At 41.3% G+C, this 24,715-nt stretch overlaps 1 protein-coding gene across 1 annotated transcript; it reads right to left on the minus strand.

The window, feature by feature from the left end:
- Positions 1–352: 352 nt before the first annotated feature.
- Positions 353–8,923, minus strand: LOC108431288 (protein sprouty homolog 3). Its single transcript, XM_017704328.2, has 2 exons — positions 8,369–8,923; positions 353–3,906 (listed from the first exon to the last, which is right to left on the minus strand). Exon 2 carries the CDS (start codon positions 3,833–3,835, stop codon positions 2,984–2,986), a length of 852 nt encoding a protein of 283 aa, XP_017559817.1. The 5' UTR covers positions 3,836–3,906; positions 8,369–8,923; the 3' UTR covers positions 353–2,983.
- Positions 8,924–24,715: the final 15,792 nt, after the last annotated feature.

Genomic DNA, 24,715 nt, shown 5'->3' on the forward strand with positions numbered 1-24,715 from the left:
CCGTTCATTTTGGATTTTAAATAAAATGGCCATATTTGAGTTGTACACATCACAACTTCTGGTTCCTATCACCACCACTGTGTCAGTAAGTGTGAGACCTTAAAAAGAAAATAATAAATAAACACAGAATTAGATTCAAATCCATGTCAAGCACGTTGGAGTAATGGGAGTTACTTCATTAAACGCTAGGAGTCCAATAGGCTTTTTTACCATTTGAATATTTAATGCCCAATACTGTGCATGCCAAGGTTATGTTTACCTTTAAAAAAGCATCTCAAAATACTTAGTCCAGATAATCTAGCTACCACTGATGTCGCCTGCCAATTAAGAAAGAGTCACGCAGAAGCACAACATTTGAAAACTCCTTTTATTTGTTGTCCTCAGCCATAAGGCCACACCCACCACGCCACTCCAACAAAAAAGTTGAAATCATTACAAGGGTCATTTCATCGCATCATTCACCATAAATAAATATTTATCTTTCCTCGCAACCATTTAAATAAATATCTGTGACTTAATCGATAACTTGTCGGCAACAGAAGAAAATGTGTAAAATGTATATATATATTTTATATATATATAATATATTCATTTGTATAGATTTCTATATATATGTCCATATATTCTTCTTTAATTCTTTCACAACTTACAAGATGCCAATTGTACCAAAGCAATATTTATGAATACAATATGGGGAAACCTTTAGTGATTAACTTAGAGGCTGCGGTCAGCACCAGTTAGGCATTCCTGTAAAATGCTTGTACCTATACACTGCACCCATCCCTACAATATGACCCCTCCTTGGAGAGATTGTTGGGATATAACCATGGAGGAGAGGTACCTCATCACGGTTTCACATTGTGGGTAATTTCGACTTTTTCCTCTCTGGCTTCTTAGATCAAGCAGAGCGTGACATTTTTAAGGTGCATTATTTGACTGTGAATCAGTAACTATTATAAAAGCCAAAGAGTAAATATGCTTGAACACATGGACGTTTGGTGAATACAGATACCAGGTATTTTCAGGAGGATAATAACTTGTGTTATATGTTAAATGAGTCTCTGCACCTCAAAAATGAGCATACAATGTGAAATCCCCAAAGAGGATCTTACGTTACGCTGCTATCACGTCCTTCTTGGATAAATACAGTGTAATGAGTGCCGAATTTAATCACAGTTGCTCTTCACTTAAATAGTAGTTCCACCCTTACTTGCCTCGGAGGATTGTATTTAAGGTCATGAAAGAGGCAAATGTGCTAAGGGTTTGCAATTTTGTAACAGTGAAAAAATACAACCCAATTACACAGTAATTATTAAGATCATTATAGGGCGATCACAGCACTGTAATGTAAAGCAAATGTTCACCACGAAGGACCTCTCCCCCACAATACAAAGCCAGCTTTAAGGTTAGTTTTAAGTGTTAGTCAGGCCTCTGATTTAAAGTTAATGTTGGATGGTAATAGAAAATAACGGTAATAATAATAACCAGATTAAAACAAATAGAATAAAAATACAAATACAATAACAATCCTACGTACTTACAAAAATATAGCAAAGGAACTCTAACAAGGATCAGTGTGCATATAAGGGGGAGAACACACACGCTTGAAACAGATTTGATTTCATTTTTTTATCCCAGTTTTGGATTATCAGTGCATCTGTTTCACCTTGTTCCCAAGTATGGTGCTCTGTTTCATTCTGGCCAGGTGATCAAGCCCCTGTCACAATGCAGTTCTGTCTTCCTGTCGCATGTTTCAAGCTCTTCTATGTCCTCATGTCCTGCAAAGTGCCCAAAGCCACTCAGTGACACTGTAGTGACTTAGAAGCCAATTGGTTAAGTCTGTGCTTATAATTGTATGACCACAGAGGTTATCCTTGGTAGCTCTTTCACTGATGCTGTTCTGAGGTTAAACTATGATCTGAAGCTCCTCCTTTGTACTCCAACCTTAAGTGGTCTTGGACATTTTCTGGCCATTTTGTCTGAGAGTTCTTTGCTAAGGCCTTGCGTAATGCGTCACCCTGAAAGCAGCAGAAAAACAAGAGAGGAGTTTTATAGTCTTTGGTGAGGACCATCCATGACTGAGGCTTTGTTCTGGGAATGTATGATGACTGATTTGCATTTGGTCCCATTGCACAGTTGGAGATAGCACAGGGCAAGAATTCTGCTACTGGAAATCGGAAAGCGCAGTAGGCAGGAGAGGGGGGATGGAATGGTGAGGACGCGAGTGCACTCGGGAGAGGCTGGCGTCAGGCTGCCCTTGGCTGGAAACCTGACCAGACACTTTGTCTTTCAGAGCAGCTTCTCTAAAAATAAAAAGGAAGGCTTCTGCTGACAGCAGACACAAGCCTGCGACTGCATACACATGCGCATACACCTTACATCTCTTTCACACACATCCACTATTCATATCCCACTGTCTTTCTTTTGAAGACCATCTCTCACACTTCCTTCCTCAATGAGCTTCATCTGCCTTTAATGGTCCCTTTTTGGTGTCCAAAGTGGTTTTGATTCATTTAGTCATTGTTTTTGGTTAGGCTGTTTTTTCTAACCCTGATAGAGCCCCTGTTCTGTGTAAGATGAAATGTCAGCCACTAGTTTGTCCATTCTGGATGCCGAGGATGATTTCTAACATGGAGCTTGACTCCCCATAGACCACCAGGACTTCTATGCTCAGAAGATACATTAACCCAACACACCACCAAATTTTGTTCTGATAGCTAACTCCCTGCAAAAGTGGTGTATGGATCACATTGGACCAAGTATTCTACCCAGAAAAATCAAATAAATAAATAAATAGACAAGTTTTGCATTTAAAAAAATTAACCAAAGCTCTCTTTTTTGCACTTGATGCAGGAAGGCCTGATTGGTTGGGCAGAGGTCAGCAAGTTCAGCAGAATTCTCTGATTGCTTCCTGATCAGAAGTGTCTCCTCAGGGGAATGCAGAATGGGGGGCTGCAGTGGTGGGTATTGGGGCATCTCGGTGTCATACTGGTTTCTCTAAGGTCTTGCGGAAAGGCGTGGGGTTGGAGGCAGAGATCTTGCGGCACACAGTGTTGGTGTTGCTGCAGCGGCATCCGGGCCGGGTGGCACGGTCATAGCTTCGCTGGCACAGGGTGAGGCACAGCTTGGCGGGAGGATAGCAGCATAAGCAGGGCAAGCAAAGAGCCAGGAGGGTCATGGTGCCCCAACGGGTGCAGGCATGAGCCGGGGCGCAGGAGCAGGGCCGATCGGCACAGTTGTCCTCGTCATCTGCAGAGCAGTGGTAAAACAGGCCCTTTACACAACACAGACAGGTGCCATACTCCACAGCATTCTCAGCCGAGCACAGGCACCGCTGGCCACAGGCCCAGCAGGAGGGCAGGCTGCGAGGGGCACAACACTCCTGGCATTTGCAGCGACTACAGCGTTCGCAGATGAAAAGATGCAAGCCTAAATCCTCTCCGTCGGCCAAGCCTTTACCTAATGAGTCTGGTTTCAGATCACCCTTAGGCTGAGAGCGCACAACTGTGGCCAGGCCAGAATGAGAGGGGGTTAATCCTGAAAGAAGTCTTTGGTCAGAAGCAGCACTTCCACGGGACATGGAGCTGATGGTACTAGAGCGGCTCAAGTGTGCCAGGTGGACATGTTGGTGCTGACTCTGACTGCGAGGGATCTGAGGATGCCGCTCATCGTGAGTATAGAAGACACCCACCTGAGTGGCAGGCTCTAGAGCCACTGGCCGTTCCACATAGTCATTGCTGGCCCTTATTGAGCGGATCTGGTCTATGGACAACACAGAAACCTGCTGGAGGTCCAAGCCATCACGGTCCATCCTGAGAGGAGGTGCTGGATCCATAATGTCACTACGGCCACCAAGGGAGAGACTTGGATATAAGGCTCACGCCTATCAGGGTACATCAGATAAACCTGAAAGATACAATAATACAAAACATCATGATTTTTTCAACCAGGTGACTCATGTAAAAGTTTTAGCAGTGGGCACAAGAGGGAACAACAGAAATCTATGCACACATAACCCCTGTTCACACCACTTAGATAGTCTACTGCTGAGGCTACAGCTATTATTAGACACAGAGGATGGAGAGATAAAACCATTGACATCACACTGTAATTTAGCATCTGGTGAACACAGCTGTTGACACAAGGGAAGGGAATCTGAGCAGAGAAATTGACAGAAACGAATTGTGAGAAACAGGGGAACCCAAAAGACTTGTCAATGTCCTGAGGCATCTTTTCCCCAGCTGCTCAGAGGAATCTAAGGGCCCCTCCCTGCAGCTTTTCTTTTGTTAAGCCTTATCCTCCATAAACAGGAACAACATGGCTGGTGGAATGTACATGGAAAACATCAGCATCCTGGAATTGAGAAACATGCTGCTCACATTATTTGATGTTATGCCCCAACAAGAACTTGGACTGCATTAGCGTTTTGTGCATTCAAGACTCTAAATAAACTAATTGCACAAATTTGACAAACCTCCTGGGTTGTCTATGTTTTTCTGCACACCCCTTGAGTTACACAACCACCGTTTGCATGAACGAACCCGGATCTCTCCAAAGGAGGTCAGTTTTCAGAAAAGATCATTCAGAACAAATGGAGATGCATTTTAGGGCAGGTCTGATAGAGAGATTAGACAGGAGAGGAGAGCCATGCCTGACATAACCAGGAACGGAAATCCATACACAAGGGCAGCAATTAGAGGAAGCAGTGTCTGCTCCCAGTCCGCCAAGTATCTGGGGCACACTCAGCTGAATTCCTGGCAAGAGCTCTGGATGCTCTAGCAAAAAGGTAAGATAGCATCCATCCCCTGCCTCCATCACCCAACCATAAAGTAGAGATAAGGAGGCCCAGGTCGGAAGTACAAAATGCATTTGCGAATTACACAGAGGAGGAAAGAGAAGTCCTGGAGAGTAATTACATCAAATCCAGCAGAGAGCTGCAGTCAGGGCCTATCAGTCCATCTAATTGTTTGGAGGGGCCTGCTGTTCATTTCCATGAGCTCATTATTTGGGGCCTGATTTCGCAAACAACATTGGACTTCCAGCCAACGGCGCATCTGCAGACAAACCAGAGAGGAAGTTTTGGGTTTGCTCATCTGTGTCATGTCAGGCACTTTTAGGTTGCATATTTGCGAGAGCATTTGCACATGTCCTCTCCATGTGGTTTTCCTCAACTGTGTCGGCGCTTGGGAGCATTTATCACTAGGGGCTACACTGAAGTTTATTTGAAACTTTCCACTGACTTGCAGTTAAAAATCAAGCTTTGCTCTCAAGTTAAACTCCTGGGATCTGACTAACAGCACAAACACAAATTGCGACATTTTGAAATCCACACTTTCTAGACAGCCGTACACTCTCAGTACTGATTTTGCTCAAAGTATATAGCACACATTTTTGGGTAAGACAGTGGTCTTTATGTATGTACATGTCAACCAATGTTACCCATAAACAACCTCCACCTGTTTTTCTCCTTTTTATTCAGACCTAACTCAGCTGCTGTGTTAGATTTGTAAAATGTCCTACTAAGCAGGGTAGTGTAGGAGCAGTAACCCCCAATCCTACCCCACCCATCCAACCCCTAGACCTCATCCCAGTAGCCAGGGTGCCAACAGATCGATAAGCCACACTCCAGCAGCAGTGTAGGAGAGGCGCTGACATCAGGAAGCCTGACGATCCCCCTCCCCTCTCCCCTGCAAAGAGCACTCTACCACTCCCTACCCAGTCCCAAAGCACTCGCCAGCTCCACATTCCCCAGACTGCACTTTAGGGTGAGTCCAAAAGAAAATGGTCTGCTAGTGTCTGAATGATGACAAAAGTAGAAGTGGACTGAACATGTGACACAACCTCAAACCTCAATACTGCTGACATCATTATTCAATCGGCAACAAAAAGGTTGATTCACAGGTGAATGAAGAGCAGTCCACTTACATTTAACAGTGTGCGCTGAACTATTGATTGCTGTGCTCAGATTACATCTTCTCAATCCCAAGCTCTGACCACGACCTCTTAAAGAGCTCCTATTCAATGAGGTGAGACATCACAGCAAATGGACTTAGGGTCTAGAAAGGTGCACTTTGGTCAGGTTAGTGCGAAGGTTATGAGGACAGCCATATATGAGGATGAACTACATGCAGGACTGGTGTACACTGTTACTTAAATCCTTTCTCTGAGAGAACAGCTGAGACTCTGGTAGAGTTCGGGATCTGTTTCTGCAATCCAGCGTTCAGCCAAAGCATCACTTCCTGCTTGGTTTTAGTTTCTTTTCCGCCCTTGCATCTGAAGAGTCCATCTATTTGTCTGCTCATGGTTTTATCATTTGTGCGGCCTCTGCTGAGGAAGACTGCAAACTCAACTGCACACTAAGCATGTTGACAGGTCACACAGATTGAATTAGCATCAGCCTTGATGGCTGTCAGTATTTCTTACAACTCTCAGTGAAAAGTCCCTAGTTTTCCTCCTGCTGTCATTATTTGAGTGCTTATTTTGCAGTATTACATTGCTTTGGGAGATGCACTGAACAAAAAATTGACTATAATTATTAAGAAGCAAGAAAAGAGCTTCTTTTGCCCTTCTGTAAAGCATAAATGAGCCGAGTGTGAGAAACAGTCAAATTACCCTGTGGAGCATTACTGTGTGAAGCATACTTTGGCAAAAGCAAATGCTTGAAACATGGGCTTCAAAGCCAGCACCTGTCTCAGGTTAAGACATCTAGGCAGGCACAGGCCTGAGAGCGCCTGGGAGCAGGGGAAAGAGCTGCGTGTGGAGAGATGGAGAGAAAGAGAGAGGGAAGAGAGGGCCGTGTTTACTCAGTCCTGCCTGCCGTGAGGGGTAACCTGAAGACAGGCCCCTGCGCTCTGGGAGTATCAGTGCTGAGTGAGCTGTGCCTTGCGGCTCTGCCCCAGGGCTCCTTGCGCCCGGTACCTTGCACACATCCTTGGCCAGGGTAACCTAATCCTGGGCAGGAAGAGGATGAGGAGCGCATATTATTCATAACAATCGCCACACACCACTGGCTGGGAGTAACCCAAAACCCCAGAGCAGGGAGGAGAAGGGAGGCAAACGAATAGGGGAGGAGAAAGGGGGAAAACAGTCATGCTGCAAAGGGTCACCGGACAATGTTGTAGCAAATGCAGTCGAAGTCAGGCAGGTCATTCCAAAAGCGAATAGTGGGAGTGGATGGCAATTGGCAAGAGATGGCATTGCTGTTCAGTCACTGAGGGGTGGGTGGGTGACAAAGGCTCCAGGCCAATGACATCATAATGTAATCCTATTTTAACACCTCCTGTCAGTGACCCCAGACACTGATGCTGCAGCTGATAACCAACCAGCACTCCAACCAGATGTCAAACTCTTATTAGACATATCTAGTTTACTTTCTATCACTGTTTTCTGAGGCTGCAATAGAGTGGCAGATTGGCAGTTACTGAATGAAAGGTGATTAGCTGCTGGTCATTCTGGGCATGGGCCCTACATAGGGGTCAGAAGAGAATTCCAGAGGCCTTTCTTAGCCAAAATCTCAGGCTGGCCATGAGTTGTCAGTCACAAGGACCCTGGGTCAGCCCCTTCGGACCCTCTGGGAACACAGCAGGATTGAATGACAATAAACTGTATGAGATTCCGGATGTGCCGAATCCGACCCCCAGGAAGGACTGAAATAGACACTGCAGACCAGTTCGGGCAAGAGAGAGAGGGAGGAAGAGGGAGAGGGAGAGGGGGAGAGGCAGAGAGAGAGAGGGAAATAGAGAGAGAGACAGCAAGAAAGAGGGAAAGCTGAAGGAATGTGCACATTTGGGAATGATTGGGAAATACTACAGAACGTAGAACATACAAATAAACAAAAACACATCCTGAAATGTCTAAATAACCTTACAGTACATAGAGGAAGCATTTCTTCCTATTATGAATACTAATAAGTAACACAGTTTAGTCTAAAGGAATAATTACATTGTTCACATTTTCACCAAAAAAATGCAAAACAATAAAAAAAACTAAAAAAAAAAACTAAAAGGTTTTCAAACAGTTAGAGTGCTCAGTGCACAACCTGCCCCACTGCCTAGTGCAGAAAACCCCTTTCAGGCATCAGAGCTTTCCCAGTCCGTTATCATCCTCTCGCCCAGTCTCTACCAGCACAAACTGGCTTTATTGACAGCTTCGACCTTGAGGACAATCAATGTCATCCCTGCATGCCCCGAGCCCCATGCACAGGCTAAGTCCAAGTTAGACCAAGTCCATGTTTGGGACACTGAACTAAACATGCTACTCGCAGAAACTCACAGATGAAACCATGTGCACAAATGAGCACAGATGAGCAAACCATTCAGAGTGAAGTCAGATATTTGAAAGTGCAGCATGAATTGGAAAGAGTACTCACCTCTGAATGGAGGGAGATCCATTGCGAAACACAAGAAAGTACTTTTGATTTCTTTTACTTCCTTCTCCTTTGTGCTGGGGCCACTCAGTCAGCTTTGTCCCTTCAGACACTTTTTTTGTTTTTGTTTTTTTTTTTTCAGGGGTCCCACGCGTACAGGCTATCCTCCCTGCTCAATCATTCCTCAAGGACTGTGCCAAAAGCCAAAAAAAAAGAGCAGCACTCCGAAATGAAAGTGAGGATTCTCTCAGAAAAGAAGGCAACATGTCATACAAAATATCCCAATTAATAACACACCCACAAAAAATAATTAAAAAAGGTCCCAGAGTAAAGTGAATGGTAGAGCAGAGCTTAGGAGCGCTTCCACATACAGCTGGAGAGCGGTTGATCTGCGGTTTGTCTAGTCTCAGTATGAGCTAAAAGTGTGAGCGCTGGATTGTCTCACTCGCACGCTCTCTTTCTTTTTCTCCTTCTCTCTGGTCAGTGCTTTCTTGCGCTCATCCATTCGCTCTCAGAGGGCTATGTGTCTGTGTGAGTGAGAGAGGATGACAGACAGAGAGAGAGAGAGGGAGGTGGAGGGAGTGAGATAGAGGGTGGGAAACGGAGGGAGGGAGGGGGAGGGGTTGTCGGATATGAATGGTAGATAGGGGGAGGGCTGTGTGTGTGTGTGTGTGTGTGTGTGTGTGTGTGTGTGTGTGTGTGTGTGTGTGTTGGGGGGGGTGGGGGGGGGGGGTGATGGGGGTCTGGTGGAGTTTTGCTGGAGATAGTTAATGGCTAAGTGGCATCATCAGGCTGAAACTCAATCTCTCATTTGCTCCCCCTCAGGCACTATTCCATATGATTCCCTGAGCTTAGCCTAAAGCACGGGAGAGAGACAGAGAAAGAGAGACGGGCTGAGGAAGGAATCAAATATAAGTTAAAAAGAAGATACTTCTAGACTAAGAATGACCAACAAGGAAGGAGACATGGCATGAGAAAGAATAATCGCTAGCTCAAATGTTATTTGAGCCTGATTACCAGCTTCTGCTGACATTGCTACTTTGCTAACAATGTTTGGCAGCCAACATCTTTGCTAGCATCTCTTTCAAAAAACGTGTTAGCAAACCAGCAAATTTGTAAGTGCTAACAATTTGGTAGCCAACGTATTTGCTAACTTTAAAGATGCTAACCTATGAAACACCCCTTCAAATCACTTCATAGGTCCTTTTCACATGTCTGCATGGTTTCTGCTGGAAGTACTCGCTGCAGAGTTATGCTAACACAACAACAACAATGATGGCCAACTACAGCTTGAGTAGCTTACCCAAGTGTTGAAGCTCAAAGCACAAATAGAATACCTCAGTTTTGATGGCTTCTCTGCTGATGAGGAGCAAAGGAAAAATGGGTTTGGACTATTAAAAGGAGTGAAAGAATAGATTTTGTTATACAGAGGTCACTGCTGCTGACTAGCGCTACACTGAAGGAACTTTGTGCTTTCATGTCAGTTCTGTTCCCAGCCACTTTTAGTGGAACAGTTTTCAGATTTCCCCCTGAGGCTGTCACACCTGAGAGCTCAGCAAGGAGTAAATGTTCATTGACTGGAACTGGTATTTGTAGAAAATGTCTACATCGGAGCTGCTCTACATAAACATGCCCCCTTCTGATATGTGCATGATTAGCTTTTTGCTAACTTGCTTATTGTTAGCATCTCAAGCTGACATGGCTGATCTACCATTTTGGGTATAGTTATTTTCTCCCATCCATCATTTTAGCACTCTGTAGATGTTAGCTCACGTTACTGTACTCTGACATTTGTGAAGGAATTCTTCTAAAAAATATTTATATGTATATTTATATTGCTTATTCAGCTTGGACTCTGCCAGCCATTCTGGACACATCCTCAAATTTTAACCATGGCAACTGCGACAAAGATAAATTGACATACCTTTCTATGGAGAAGTAAAGTGATATGAACGCCACATTTCTGAGGTTAATAACCGCCTGTAAGACAATCGCGGAATTTGTCTTATCCTGCGTTTAATGCACCCTCATTCAAGTGTCTATCATGGCACAAAGAAATAGAACTTTAGGGAACACTGTGTAATGACAGTAAATGTAAAAAAAAAACACATTTTACACATTTTTAGGTCAGTCTTGCATGATCATTTGGTTTCACATTCTGTTGTTTGCGTATGTGCCGCCCAGCAGCTGTCCTAGAGTGGCTCACATCTTACCCCAGTGAATAATTCAGAGACGTTCTATTGCATGTCAGATTGGAACTCAGCCCATGTTCCTATCCTATTTACTTCTGTTGTTGCCAACAGATACCAAGAGACCTTATCATAATGGCGACATGCTTGTGGTGAGATTAGCAACTATTGAGCAGCACAACTCTGTACACATCCCCCCACAACTCTCGGATGAAGGCTCTGAATTAGTCACGGGCCACGCCGTTGACAGAAATAATCATTTTGTGGCATGATACAAGAGAGCAAACATGGAGTGAAAGCCCTCACATGTGCTAGCATGTTTGCCCATTAAATGAGAACAATACATAGCATCAAATGGGATGCGCCTCCCACTGTATTTGCATTGCTGCCTTACTTATGTCCTCTTATTGACAGTGCAGAGAAGATATCTCCAGGGTAACAGGACGTGTGTGTATTTATGTGAGTGTGTGTGTGTAATAGGGCAGGAAGAGGGGTGCTTCCTGGCTTCCTGTGGAGGGAAATAGCTGGGATGGCCAAACAGAGCAGTGAGTTAGAGAGTGAATCAGGTTTCTCTGTCCTGGGCAACCTCAGCCTGAGGCTCTGTCAGCATCAGCTCAGCTGTTAAAGCACACTTCACAAATGACTAATCTAGAACTGAGGTACTTCACATCTATCTTACATAGAATTATGTCGATACTCAATATGCATCACGATATTTCCTTTTCCTGAGGTTTGGAACAGAGAAAAAGAACCAGAAGTCATTTAAAAAACAACAGCAAAACCTCTTATACTGCACTAAACTCAATCCAGTTAAACCATTATACTAAGAAAGTCCTACCTCCTTCATTGGTAGCATTTATAGCAACAGTTTATAGTGCTAACAGGCTAAATTGTCTGGTAGTGCAAAGGAGCATTCAGAAATATTAAAACATTAAAAAATATTTTTTTAAAAAGCACCGCCTTCCAGGTGATCAGGATAGCACCCCTTCCTCAGTAACACCTTTTTTACAATTTGTTAGCCTCATATTTCTGACTAATTTACTACCAGTTCCATTCTCACTGCAGGTTTGTTCTGAAAACAGATCACTTCAGAAACCTTCTAAAATGCATGAAAAAAATACACCCAAAAATTAAATGATAATCTATGTAATTTGCTGATGTTTTGCAGATAAACATTTACATCATTCCTAGATTGCACAGTCAAGTCTTTTTTTGTGTATTGGTATGAAGTAAATGATGTAAAACATAATGGATAAAAAAATGTAAATAAAAAAACAGATATATATATATATGTGTGTGTATGTGTGTGTGTGTGTGTGTGTGTGTGTGTGTATATATATAACCCTAACCCTAACCCTAGATCACAGGCCATTGCAGGTTCTATTCTCTATTGCAGAACTATGTACAGTCAGTAATGTCCAGTGAACTGGATAATCCATGCCATGTCTTGCATGTGAGATTATGAATGAGGCCAATGGACGTGACAGCAGCTAACTCTCAACCGTCTCCCACAGGATAACACTGTTTGAGGAGATCTCTACTATAAAAGTATATTGTGACACAGTGACTTAATTTACCACACAAACACCTTACATAATTCATATAATTTGTGTAGTGTATGTTGCTAAATTAGATCATTTGCATAATGTTGCTGACCTTATAACCAACAACGCATGTTAACTGTAACATACACAATGCACGACAGATTAAGTAACATTTAACCCCTTTTGTAATATATACCTTATTAAATGTAGTTGTCACACCAAATTGCAGCTCCAGAGGTAAAATACAATTTCCTTCCCCCCTCCTTGTGTGATGCAAACAGTGTGTGTGTGCATCAGGATGCATACATCCTCTCTCTTGAGTAAATCATATGTTCCATGTTTTGTTTCCCTCTCTTTTCCCCCAGCGTCTCGATTTGTTTATTCACGTCTGTTTGTGCCTGGATGTCGGGAATTGACAGTGGGATTTTTTTCTCTTTTTCTGGCTATGAGAGAGTCAAAGTTTGTTTCACCTCTATTTGAAAGCTGACACACTATGTTTAAAAGTCACTGTTTTCAACAATATAAAACCGGATGAATGTATAATAGAAGTGGGTATCATTGGTCCACAAATAAACATTAAGTATTAATCCTTAACATGTGCTTTTACCACAGTGAAAAAATACATACCCTAGTACATACCTTAATACATCAAGAATTAATGTATATGTTAATGAAAAACAATCAAATATGAATAGCCATTAGTAATGGGTTAGCAATAAGTATTAACATTGCTAACGCATTCTGTTAATTAATAGCATGTCCTGATATGTTAATTAACATGTGTGTGTGCATATAGTGCAGGGGGATGGTCCCTCTGGGAGGAGATCTTTTTTAGTTAAAACCAAATAGTGGCCTAAAGGAGACTTTTCCGTTCACAGTGTTTCAGCACCACACAAATTGGACACAAAAGCCATAACACTGGTTAACTTGCATAGGTGTTTCAATAAATGCTCTTCACTGATAATACTGTGCCATGTTTTACAGTGATTTCAATGATAAATGATTTACTCCTTGTGCATGGTAATGATATATAAATGCATTGATGATTTTAAAATATATTTACATCATGATTTTACCTGGGGGGCAAAACATGATGAATTAATGAAGAATTCAGACAAATTACATGGCATATAAGTATAATGACTAATGATGAACAAACGTGTTTAGAAACTTTTATCATGTATCATTAGCAAATCTGTCATTACAAACTGACTTTTTCCCTGACACATTATTACTGATATATTAAATCAGCATCACACTGTGATTTCATGAAACTGAAACCAAAAAAAATATTGAATTAAATACAATTTTATTACTGCATTTTATTAAACAGCCAAAGAAAAAAAAAGTTCATATCTTTTTGTTTCTAACAATCCATTAATCATCAATTTTTTTTAATGAAAAAAAATGTTTGACACTATATTTCGTGAGGCTATATTGCTGCATACAGGCCATTGATTTTTTTCCTATAGCTTACTTTATTGGTTATTAGCTCATAATTTATGTTAACCTACTAGACATTATGCATTAGGGTCTTAATAATATATCAAGTCATGCTATTAATTAAAAGAATGAGTTGGAAATGCTTAACGATTACCATTATTAATGGCTATTTATATGTGACTCAGTTCTTTATTTAACATATACACATCATTATTTCCTGAGGTGTTAAGTATTAGTCTCTGTATTAAATCACTGCGATGAAAGCATCAGTTAAATATCAATACATTCTTATTCGTGGACCAATATGTTCTGTAAGTGTTATGCATAAGTGTCATATGATGATAAGATTCTGCAGCTGTAAGGATTGAGACATTTTTGCTGATGAATAGAGCTGTAGATAATAGTTAATAATTACTCCATAATAATAAGACTGTATGGCATAGAGAATAATTATAGGCCTATATGAATATAAAGAATGCCTCATTTTGGAAAAACATTGACCTAATCTCTTTGATCAAATAGCTACTCATAGTAATTTTGTGACAAGTTGTTGCTATTTGCTATGCATCAACAACTACAGTTTATTATTTAATAAAATAAAATTAAATTTAAAAAAAGGCCGATTGGCTCCTTTATTGATGGACAGGGCTTTTCCCAGAAACAGATGCCACCAGTTATTATTCATTAAGTTAATATTCATTAAACCAGTAATTATTACCAGTTATTATTTATTAAACATTTCACTGCTATCAGACTCTATCTCCAAAATAATAACTTTACAGGAGAAGGAAAAACACACTTTATTTTATTGTGAGTCAATGTAAACAGGCCCCCCCAACCACCCCCCCCCCCCCCCCCCCCCCCCAAGTCATTTTGGGACATTTCTTTAGGTCAATTCATAATTAAATGTACAATGTAAAGCCAAAAGGCGTTTTCAGTTTATGTAAAAAAAAACAATGAGGGTTCAAGTGCTTCCAAATGTATTCTAACAAATGTGTATCTTTGTGTATTGTACAAAAAAAATACATGCCATGTATGTATGTATCGACTAGTCATGCCTCCCCTGCGGCACTATGTCCCACTGCTTCGGCCCACAGCTCCTGATCCCACTGGCAGAGAGGAGGGAGGGGCCGTGGTGGGCCATGACAGGATCAATGTTAAATGGCCTGGTTAATGACCGGCACACAGCTGACAAAGTCATTCATTTCTGCCGGCGCTGTGTACCCCATGTGTGTGTGTGTGTGTGTGTGTGTGTGTGTGTGTGTGTGTGTATGTGTGTGTGTGTGTGTGTGTGCATGTGTGTGTGTGTGTGTGTGTGCATGTGTGTGTGTGTATGGGTAGAATGGTTTGCAGTTTCAGTTTCAGCATGTGTGCAATGAGAAAGTTAAAAAGACAGAATAACATATGTTTGTCATATTGAAAGTGATGTAAAAGCAGAGGTGAACTCTGATTATAAAAGCCTTCAGTTTGGCATATAAATCTCAAAAACAAGAAAAAATTAGGAAAATAGTGTAAAAAAATGTTACACAATTTTTACATATTTTTCTACATCATTTGTTGTATGAATGGACCTATAGAAATGCTCCAAAATGGCATTATGGAATACAATTTCTTATATTGTAAATTCTTCCATTCAATCTACTTTATTGAAGTCACGTTTTTACCCTCTTGGCTGTAAATATGTTTGTACCACATTGTGTGGTAATGTGCTAGTATAGGCTAAAAAATATAAACAAAAACGCAGACTTACTGTTAAGCTTTAGCTCAGCTATAGCCACTTTTCTCCCATCTCCAGCAGGAAACTTTTCCTCAAAAGTAGAATAGTTTTGTGTAAAATGTCTCTCAACATTTTCATTCGCCAGTTTGTTGTTCAAATTTTCCCATTCCACCTTAAATGGTGCCTGTGGTGTTTGAATGCAACTGCTGCACTATTCAAGGTGGAATGGGAAAATTCAAACAAGCTGGCAAACATGAAGCTCTGCAACATTTTAGTGTTTGACAGTTTCTCATTGCAGATTAAACATATGAGGATATCAGATGAGTGTGTATAAATGCAAATGAGTCTCCAAATCAATGTTCATCTTAAATCTTGCTCTTTTGTCATTTCGTTAGCTACTACCTAGACGAGACTGTTGTCTGTTTTGCTGTATGACCAGCAGTCTGCGTGGCAGCCTTCAGGGACAAAGGCTGGGGAATTAACAGTTATAACATTTTCTTATAAAATGTTATAAGCTGCATTAATGCCAGTGTTTTAGACTGGTTAGTATTAAAATTGTGTTAGTGTGTTAAAATTTATTTTAGTGCAAAGGAAATAAATTTTACTTTTACCTAAAAATCTAATTCTCCTGTGGAGCCGCAACAGGGCAGTAAAAGAGTCGCATGTTGTCGACCCCTGCCCTAACCGAATGGGAGCTCACTTGCTTGCATCTACCTAGACATCGCAGAGAAAAAAAAACTGATTGGGCAGATCGTTATTGAGTGGTTTAAGACTTTAGCCCTTTTGTTTCTAACAATCAAGCAAGATGATTACCTATGCATTGTCACGATGGGCCCCCCCCCAGTCCTGTCCATGTGTTCGTGTTGTGTTTTGGTCTAGTCCACATGCTTTTTGTTTTGATCCCCTGTCTGGCCCCTTGTTTTGTGACTCCGCCCCTGATTATTTATTATCCCTTGTTTAGCCTTCTTGTATTTAGCCCTGTGTGATTGCTGGTCTTTGCTTGGGATGTTTGATGTTTGAGGTTTGATGTATGTTGTTTTTCTTCCAGCCCTGTTGTTTGTACCTGTTTATTATACAATGTCTGTCCCTCCTGCTCTACGTATTGGTCACTTGAACCTGGACTTTCTCAACCATGACCCTGGATTTGCCCTTAATAAAAGTTGCTTATCTCCACATATGCATCTGCCTTCTCGCTCCCCACCATTACATATATAATGCTTGCAGAGTTTAAATACAACAAGCAATATGACTGCATTAAATAAAAATGAACTAGAAAAATACAGACATGTATTTTTTTATTTACAGAAATCATTAGGCCATGTCTGAAGGCCTTGTATGAAAGTCATGTAATTAATAAGAAAATGTTTTTTTGACTTGATGGAATGTGTGTATGGGTGTGTGTATAATGGAAAGAAGCTGCAAAAATGTGTGATCTCTCTCGCAGCTCTTTCTCTGGTCTGCATTTTTTCTACGCCTCAGACCCTCATTCTCCAGCCCCTCATTCAGCCGGATTCCTAGAAGGAACTGGACCCCCGCATACACACCTTCCTTATTCCTCCAAACAAGCAGTCAGGCTCTCCTTCATCCTCTCCCTCTGTACCACAGAGCTACATAAACACCACCATCTGCATCTGATCAGAATTAGAGCCCCCCACCTTCCTCCTCTAAGGCCTCACTCGCTCTTCTCCTTTCTCTCTTCCTCACCCCTTGCTCTCCACTCCCCCACTCACCATCACACAGCCACAAAGCCAGCTTCACAAAAGTGTCTTAAGAAACAATGTCATCATCTATGTCTATTGTTACTTTACTTCAGACTTTAGAAAAGTTAAGATTAATGTTTTCTTCCCAAACCTTTAGATTTTTACATTTACCTTCTTTTCCCACTGCAGAATGTAGTGGTTGGGATGTAAACTAAGCCATTTAGAATGGGTTCATGTGAAGTGGTTCACTGTAGAGAAACTTGAATGATGTAGAAAAACAGAATGGTGTTGTAGGTCTGAGTGTGAGGAAATGTGTGGTTTAAGGGGAAATTCCACTGATAAAAAAGTTTGCATAATTCAATCATTACAATGTAAACAGTAATTTAGATTGGTTTGATATGTAATGGTTCATTGTAGAGACACTTACAGGCTCTGGTTTCTTTACAATGGTGGTGATAGGAACCAGGGGTCACAATTTCTACAACACAAATAAGGCCTTTATTCACTGTCCAAAACCACCAGTGAACCTACACAATGACATTGATGGTAAAATAGTGGAAAATCTGAAAAAAGTACATTTTCTTTGGGGAGTGTTTTGCCTTACACCATCCTGCATGTACCCCTCTGTCATGAATGGAATTACAGAAAAATATTTTAGTCCAGAAGCTTCTCAAACCCATCATAAACCAATGTCTCAGGCATCAGGCAGCATATTTGTAACTGTTTAAGTGTAAAATCTTTCTGTAGCTTGAAGAGGCATTAAACTTTTTAGACATCTGGTTCCTATCACCACCACTGTGAACAATCCTGACTAAGATTTCACTGAATGACTCTGATTGCATCCTTTTAAGAAATATTGGTGGAAATTCCCCTTTAAGAACATCTGTAAGAACGAGGGCTGTTGCAGAAAAAGTTCAGTTATATGCAAACACTTCAACAGCCTGCTTGAATGACATGTTTTGTTAACTTTCTAAGGTAACCCACCTCTACTGGGAACAAATAAAAAAAAACATAAATAATATATAAAATGTGCCATAAATTTTCCCCAGACTACATTGTATGTCTTGTTTTTTCCTGAATATGTTAAACAGTAATCATGGATTAAAATGTGCAGAAGTGTGTTCCTCATGGAGTATGTGTAACTTCTTCTCACTTAACTTCTTTTTCCACTGTCATTGTCCAGGGGCACCCAAACGTTTGCATACAACTGAATATCTTTATTTAGCAATGGCCTCACACTTGTCTTGCACCAAAATATCACTCAGAATGTATCTATTGCTCTCTGTGATTGGCTGTAAAGTGCAGAAGAGATAAACAGGCTGCAGGATTAATAAAGTGATAATGAAGATTTTCTTTGAAAACAGTAGTTTTTTCTTTTTTCACTGCTTTTAATAACCGGAACTTCTCCGCGTTTGTATTAGTCCCTTAAATTGCAGACTAATTATTCAGATATTATTTTTAAGACAATTAGGTAACTACTGTAAATGATTCTGTATGATGATGTAGTTTCTATGAAAAATGTACGTAAGTTAGATTCACTACCGTTGAAAGGTTTGGAATCACTAGTCATATTAATAATTGCCATTCAATGAACTAGAATACGCTTAACAATGTACATCAAACAGTTATAAACAAGACACCAAAATGTAAGCTGATTGTCTATTCACAATTTAAAGCATTTGGGGAACAAAAATAAGTCATAACATGATAATAAAAATTTTACATTTTGATGAATAATAAACTAGTTCTATTTATTTAACCAGTTCTATCTATTTATAGGAGTTTCTTGTCATGAAATTCTTGGATTGAACTGTTATAAATTGTAGTGGGATGTTAACATCATACCAATATGCAAATAAATGGAGATAGCGTTAATTCTCTCACCTCTCGTGTAATGAGTTGCAGCATGAAGTAAGTTAGTCAAGTTTATTTTCAAAGGAGCAACATCAGATTGTAATGAGTTAATGAATTAATGGGGGACAAGAGAGTGGAAGAAAAAGCCAGTCTCTTGGGGTTAGCTGTTAACGATTAATCTAGCATAGAGACTAGCCTGCTTTCCATGTGCACCACCTATGGTTCTCTTCACTCAGCCAGCTGCTTCAGGGAACACTGTGGTAGGCCATGTAGGTTTGTAGGTTCGTAGACTGAAAAGTTGCGCAGCTTCTCAGCTAAAACTGAAAGTGTGAATGGCTTGTAATATTTACTAAAATCCAGCAGCATCTGATAGATTAAAGCTTGAGCATTAGAGATACACATATGAGACAAATGACTTTTGCATGTAAAACAACATTCAGCCCTGGTTTTGCCACATTTCATATTTCAGAGAAGCCACTCTGGGCTTTACATACACTCACCTTTAGAGTTAGAAAGCAATATAAACATGTGTCCATATACTATTAATTTCTGTTTCTACCAGTCCCCAACAATACAAATATTGTACAATTACTTCAGTTGTTAAATGTGGTTCTTATTAAAAGTGAAAGGACATCTAATATAATAATACACCATTAATAATCTACAAAGAAGGTTTACTTAAACATTCTAAATTGTTTTATTTGAAAAACATAAACATGAATACATTATACTGTGATTATTTACTAAAACTGTGAGCAATCTTCATTATACTTTTTACCTTAATTTTAACCCATACTGCCCACTACTAGTTATATTTAGATATCTACAGATCTGCATATAGATAAGCAGGAAGACACAGTCTTGTACTGTTCATTTCTATAATAACTGAGAACAGCAAAATTCAATCCTTTTCCGAGGCTTTAGGATGGCCCCCCATCCAGGGAGATCCGTGATTAGTCAGGTCCATCATAACCCACGGTCCAACCCCCTCCTCCCTTTACAAATTGTTTATTCACAATTGAAAGTATTTGAAAAACGAGAAATTATGACACGGAAAAATAGTATCTTCTAATAAACAATAAAATATTATAAATAAGTTTTATATTATTAATGGTAGTAATCTGAAACTTCTACAAATGTTTGAATGGTGTTGTAGGTCTGAGTGTGAGGAACTGTGTGGTTTAAGGGGAAATTCCACTGATAAAAAAGTTTGCATAATTCAATCATTACAATGTAAACAGTAATTTAGATTGGTTTGATATGTAATGGTTCATTGTAGAGAAACTTACAGGCTCTGGTATCTTTACAGTGGTGGTGATGGGAACCAGGGTCACAATGTCTACAACACAAATATAGCCATTTTATTAACTACTGAAAACCACCAGTGAACCTACACAAGTCTTTTGAGTGTTTATATGTAGTGTCGATAAAGATCAACAATGTCTCAGGCATCAGTCAGCATATTCATAACCATTTCATTTAATAATTTTTGTGAGGTAGTTTGGGTCAGTTTCACTAGATCAGAGGATTTTATATTAAACCAGTTTGAATGAATTCACCTTTAAACATTTAGTTATGCAGAAATTTTTAAAAATCGGTGGAATTTTCCAGGTTAAGAGGTTAAGGGGTCCTTTGTGCATTTTTTTGTCTTTGGAAAGATTCTGCGAGTCCAGCCCCTCATTCTGTGCACACGTGGAGATACCTACACATCATCAGCCACAGATTACGATCACAACATGAAGAATCATGCTCTCACACACATACCAAAGCACATAAGCCCCCCTAGCCCCCTAAAAGATGAACTCTACCACCTGTATCAAACTACACATCCACACACAGACATATGGCTTCTTCTCTAAGCTTCACACCCTGCTGTAATTGTTGCTGATAGTTTGGGCCTGAAGTATCCGTATTCCATTAAGTGAGCGCTGCTGTAGCTGATTGGTCGGGCCCGCGGCCCCTCGGAATAGCCGCCCTGGCCGCCGGCCAGCAGTTCATTTCCTGCCGGCCTGAGAGCCTCCAGCCGCTCCCACTGCAAATGCACTTCCTGACTATGTATAAAATTTTTATTAATGGCCAGGAGTGCATCAGCAAGGGCCCTGTGGAGGAGGGAGAGACAGAGACGGAGAGAGAGAGCCAGGACGGGGGTGGGGGGGGGGGGGGGGGGGTGAAGTTAGGGGACAGACAGCATTATTGAGTATGATTGAGTCCTGATAGACAGAGAGAACAAGACAGAGAGAATGCAAGACAGAGAGAGAGAGAGAGAGAGAGAGAGACAGACAGCAAGAGAGACAGACAGCGAGAGAGAGCATGCCCTTTTAAGCACATCTTTAAAACAGAGCAGACCCGGTCATACGTCTCTTTCCGTTATCTCACAATCAGATAAAGTGGAAAAGGAGGAAGAGATGGTGCGATAAAGTGAATGACTGAAAGACGGCGAGTGAGGAGGAGAGGAAGCACCTCCAGACACCAGCATTTCCAATAATAACACACATATGCCAATAAACAGCGTATGCTTCGGCCTCTCCTCAAATCACTCAATGACAACTTTAGCAGGCAGACTGAAGCGGGCTGAGCAAGGAGAGAAAAGTGAAGGAGATAATATTAGGCACCTCACCCACTCAAGAGGTCAAAGGTTGACGAGTGGAAAAAGAGGAGCAGCAGAAGACTGACACATGGGAAGTGTCAAAGCAAGCCTCACCCATCCATCAAAAATTGAGATTGACAGATGGGCAGCTTTCTTTGGAGAGGCCGGGTGGGCGGGTCAGATCGCAGGCAATGGCACAGGAGGGTGAGCCAGCAAATGAGAGACATTCATGCTGGTTCTTATGCTTTTGTCCATCTTCAGGCCTGTAGACAGACAAAACCACTAAACCTGGAAACCAGTGTTCAAAATACACTCTGGCTATTGACAGGGGTCTCTTCAAGACAAGTCTGTTATAATGTACAGATATGCATACGCATAGCTTCATAACAAAGCACAATTAAAGCCACATAAACAGACACCAGATATGATTGTTTTAAGGGGAGCTCAATTCTCTTTCGTGGAGGCCAAGATGCTCCTGACTCTCCTTTAATTCAAGCCCTGCTGGTAACTAATTACAGAATCGAGTCAAATGGGAAAGGCCAGTATCCTTCCTCTACCAAACTTTACTGCTGGCACTAAGACCCAGATTCATTCATCAGACTAACAGATGTCCAGTAGCAGTGTGCTTTACACCACTCCAGCCGACACTTGGCATTAAGCATAGCGATCTTGTGTGCAGCTGCCCATTTCATGAAGCTCCTGCTGCTAGAATGCTATAGTAAATGACGCAACAAAGAATAGCCAATTTTATTCGCTATGCACTTCAGCACTTGGCAGCCCCACTCTGTGAGTTTACGTGGACTACTGCTTCATGGCTGAGCTGTTTCTGCTCCTAGATGCTTCTGTTTTGCAATAATAATAATAATAATAATAATAATTACAATTGACTGGGGCAGAACCAACGGCTCAGAAATTTCTCAAACTTCTTGTGGAAAAAGGTAGCATCCTATGACAGCCATGTTTAAAGTTATTGAACTCTTAGCACGACCCATTCTACTTGCGATCACATGGCAATGTGCTTGATTTTATAATCCTGTTAATAATGGGGGTGGCTGAAGAACCACTCAGTAATTTGAAGGGGTGTCCACATACTTTTGGGCATATCAAGTATATGCATCTAGCCTCCGAGAAGAGGTGTTGCCTCTTGCCTGCTTTTATCATGTTCTTGCATTACTTTCAGCAATTTGAACAGGACTACTACTAATACTGAGGACGCTCCAGCTTCATTTACATAAGGTCATTCTCTCAAGAATTAGACACGTGAAAACCATCATTTACAGATCTCCTTGGTAATCACTTAAATTACAGTACCACCCAGGTAAAACTCATTGTGAGGGGTGCCTGTGCATGCCTGCGTGTTCATGAGGAGCTCCAGTAATCCTCAACAGGGGCCCTGGTTATGGGGGTAAAAGGGTCGATAGAGGCTACAGAGCTGGGCCCCAAGACTTCCCCACACTGAATTCCATTGCAAGCACTGAGGCAGGGGGGCTGCATAAGGGTGGAGGAGAGCAAACTGCCACATGGCACCTTTACTTCTCTCTCAACTGCTCTTACCTAAAAAAATGTGACTTTCTTCTTTTCCATTTATGCACAACTGGCTGATCCAAGTTCTAGCACCCCACAGAGGCGAGCTTCTGCCTCCTAACTGATAAAGTCGGAGCGTGAGTAGTGTAATCTAATGAGATGAATATATGCTGATGTGACTCTGCGGAATCTGATGTAGGTGATCCGATCAGGCCTCTCCAAGAGGAAGCCGTGGGTGTTCTGCTGACATGATATGCAATTATGAATATTAATTATTGAAGTGCAGTGCGGAGCAAGGAAATATGAACCTAGAGAGCTAGCACTTCTGTCCAACCACTCACACTCTCACTCACTCACTCTCTCTTTCTGTCTCTGTGTGAGTACAGTGTAGATGAGGCCTTCCAAAAGGCCCAAAAGCTGACTCAGAGCTTTAAAAGGGTCAGAAATCTCTGCTACTCCCACCCAGGAGGGCATGTGGGTAAACGATCAAGTGTTCAACACAGCACCAATGGCTCCACACTTTTACAAGAGCATTGTGTGAAGCATATGTGCATTAAAAGTGACACAAACCATCATTAAAATTGTGCTATCGTGAAGGTCATTATCATGGAATACAGGCTGGAAAATAGGTTATGGTTATAAGGTATAATCACATGCATACAATATTACCCTTACTCCAGATGTAGCTGATCAGCCAAGACAAGCTTGCCCAAGTTTCATTTTTGAATCATACACATCACTGCTCCAAAATTATGACTCTACAGGAGAAGCAAAAAACATACTTCACTTTTAATGCATGTCAATTGAACTGTAATTTTGGGCCGTTTCTTTGGTCCATTCATCATGAAATTTACACACATGTAAAGGACAACAGGCATTTTAAAACAGTCAAAAACTAAAAAACAACATGCAACATAGGAGGTTTTGTTCCAACAGCAGTGCAGTCATGTTGGAACAGGAAGGGGCTGTCACAAAACTGTTCCCACAAAGTTGGGAGCATGAAATTGTCCAAAATCTCTTGGTCTGCTGAAGCACTAAGGGTTCCTTTCACTGGAACTAAGGGGCCAAGCCCAACTCCTGAAAAACAACCCTACACTGTAATAATAACTAACCAGCCTCCACCAAACTTTACACTTGGCACAATGTAGTTAGACAAGTACCATTCTCCTGGCAACTGCCGAACCCAGACTCATCCATCGGGTTGTCAGACGGAGAAGCGTGATTCATTACTCCAGAGAACACGTCGCCACTGCTCTAGAGTTCAGTGGCGGCACTTTACACCACTGCATTCCACGCTTTGCAATGCGCTTGGTGATGTAAGGCTTAGATGCAGCTGCTCAGCCATGGAGACCCATTCCATGAAGCTCTCTACGCTGTTCTTGAGCTAATTTGAAGGCCACATGAAGTTTGGAGGTCTTTAGCGATTGACTCTGCAGAAAGCTGGCAACCTCTGCTCACTATGCGCCTCAGCATCCGCTGACCCCGCTCTGTCACTTTGTGGCTGATTTGCTGTCGTTCCCACTCGTTTCCACTTTTCACAACTGGACTTTTTGTACAGGTGGCATTCTGTCACGGTATCATGCTGGAATTCACTGAGCTCCTGAGAGCAACCCATTCTTTTATAAATGTTTATAGAAGCAGTCTGCATGCCTAGGCTGTTGCCATGGAAGTGATTGGAACATGATTTGGATGGGTGACTGAATGCTTTTGGCAATATAGTATAGCTAAAACAGTAGTAGCCCTACTGAAACTTAAATTTGGTGAAAAGGAGTCTGAATTTTTCACAGTGGTA

Source organism: Pygocentrus nattereri, chromosome 16, assembly GCF_015220715.1.
Source record: "Pygocentrus nattereri isolate fPygNat1 chromosome 16, fPygNat1.pri, whole genome shotgun sequence".
NCBI lineage: Eukaryota > Metazoa > Chordata > Actinopteri > Characiformes > Serrasalmidae > Pygocentrus > Pygocentrus nattereri.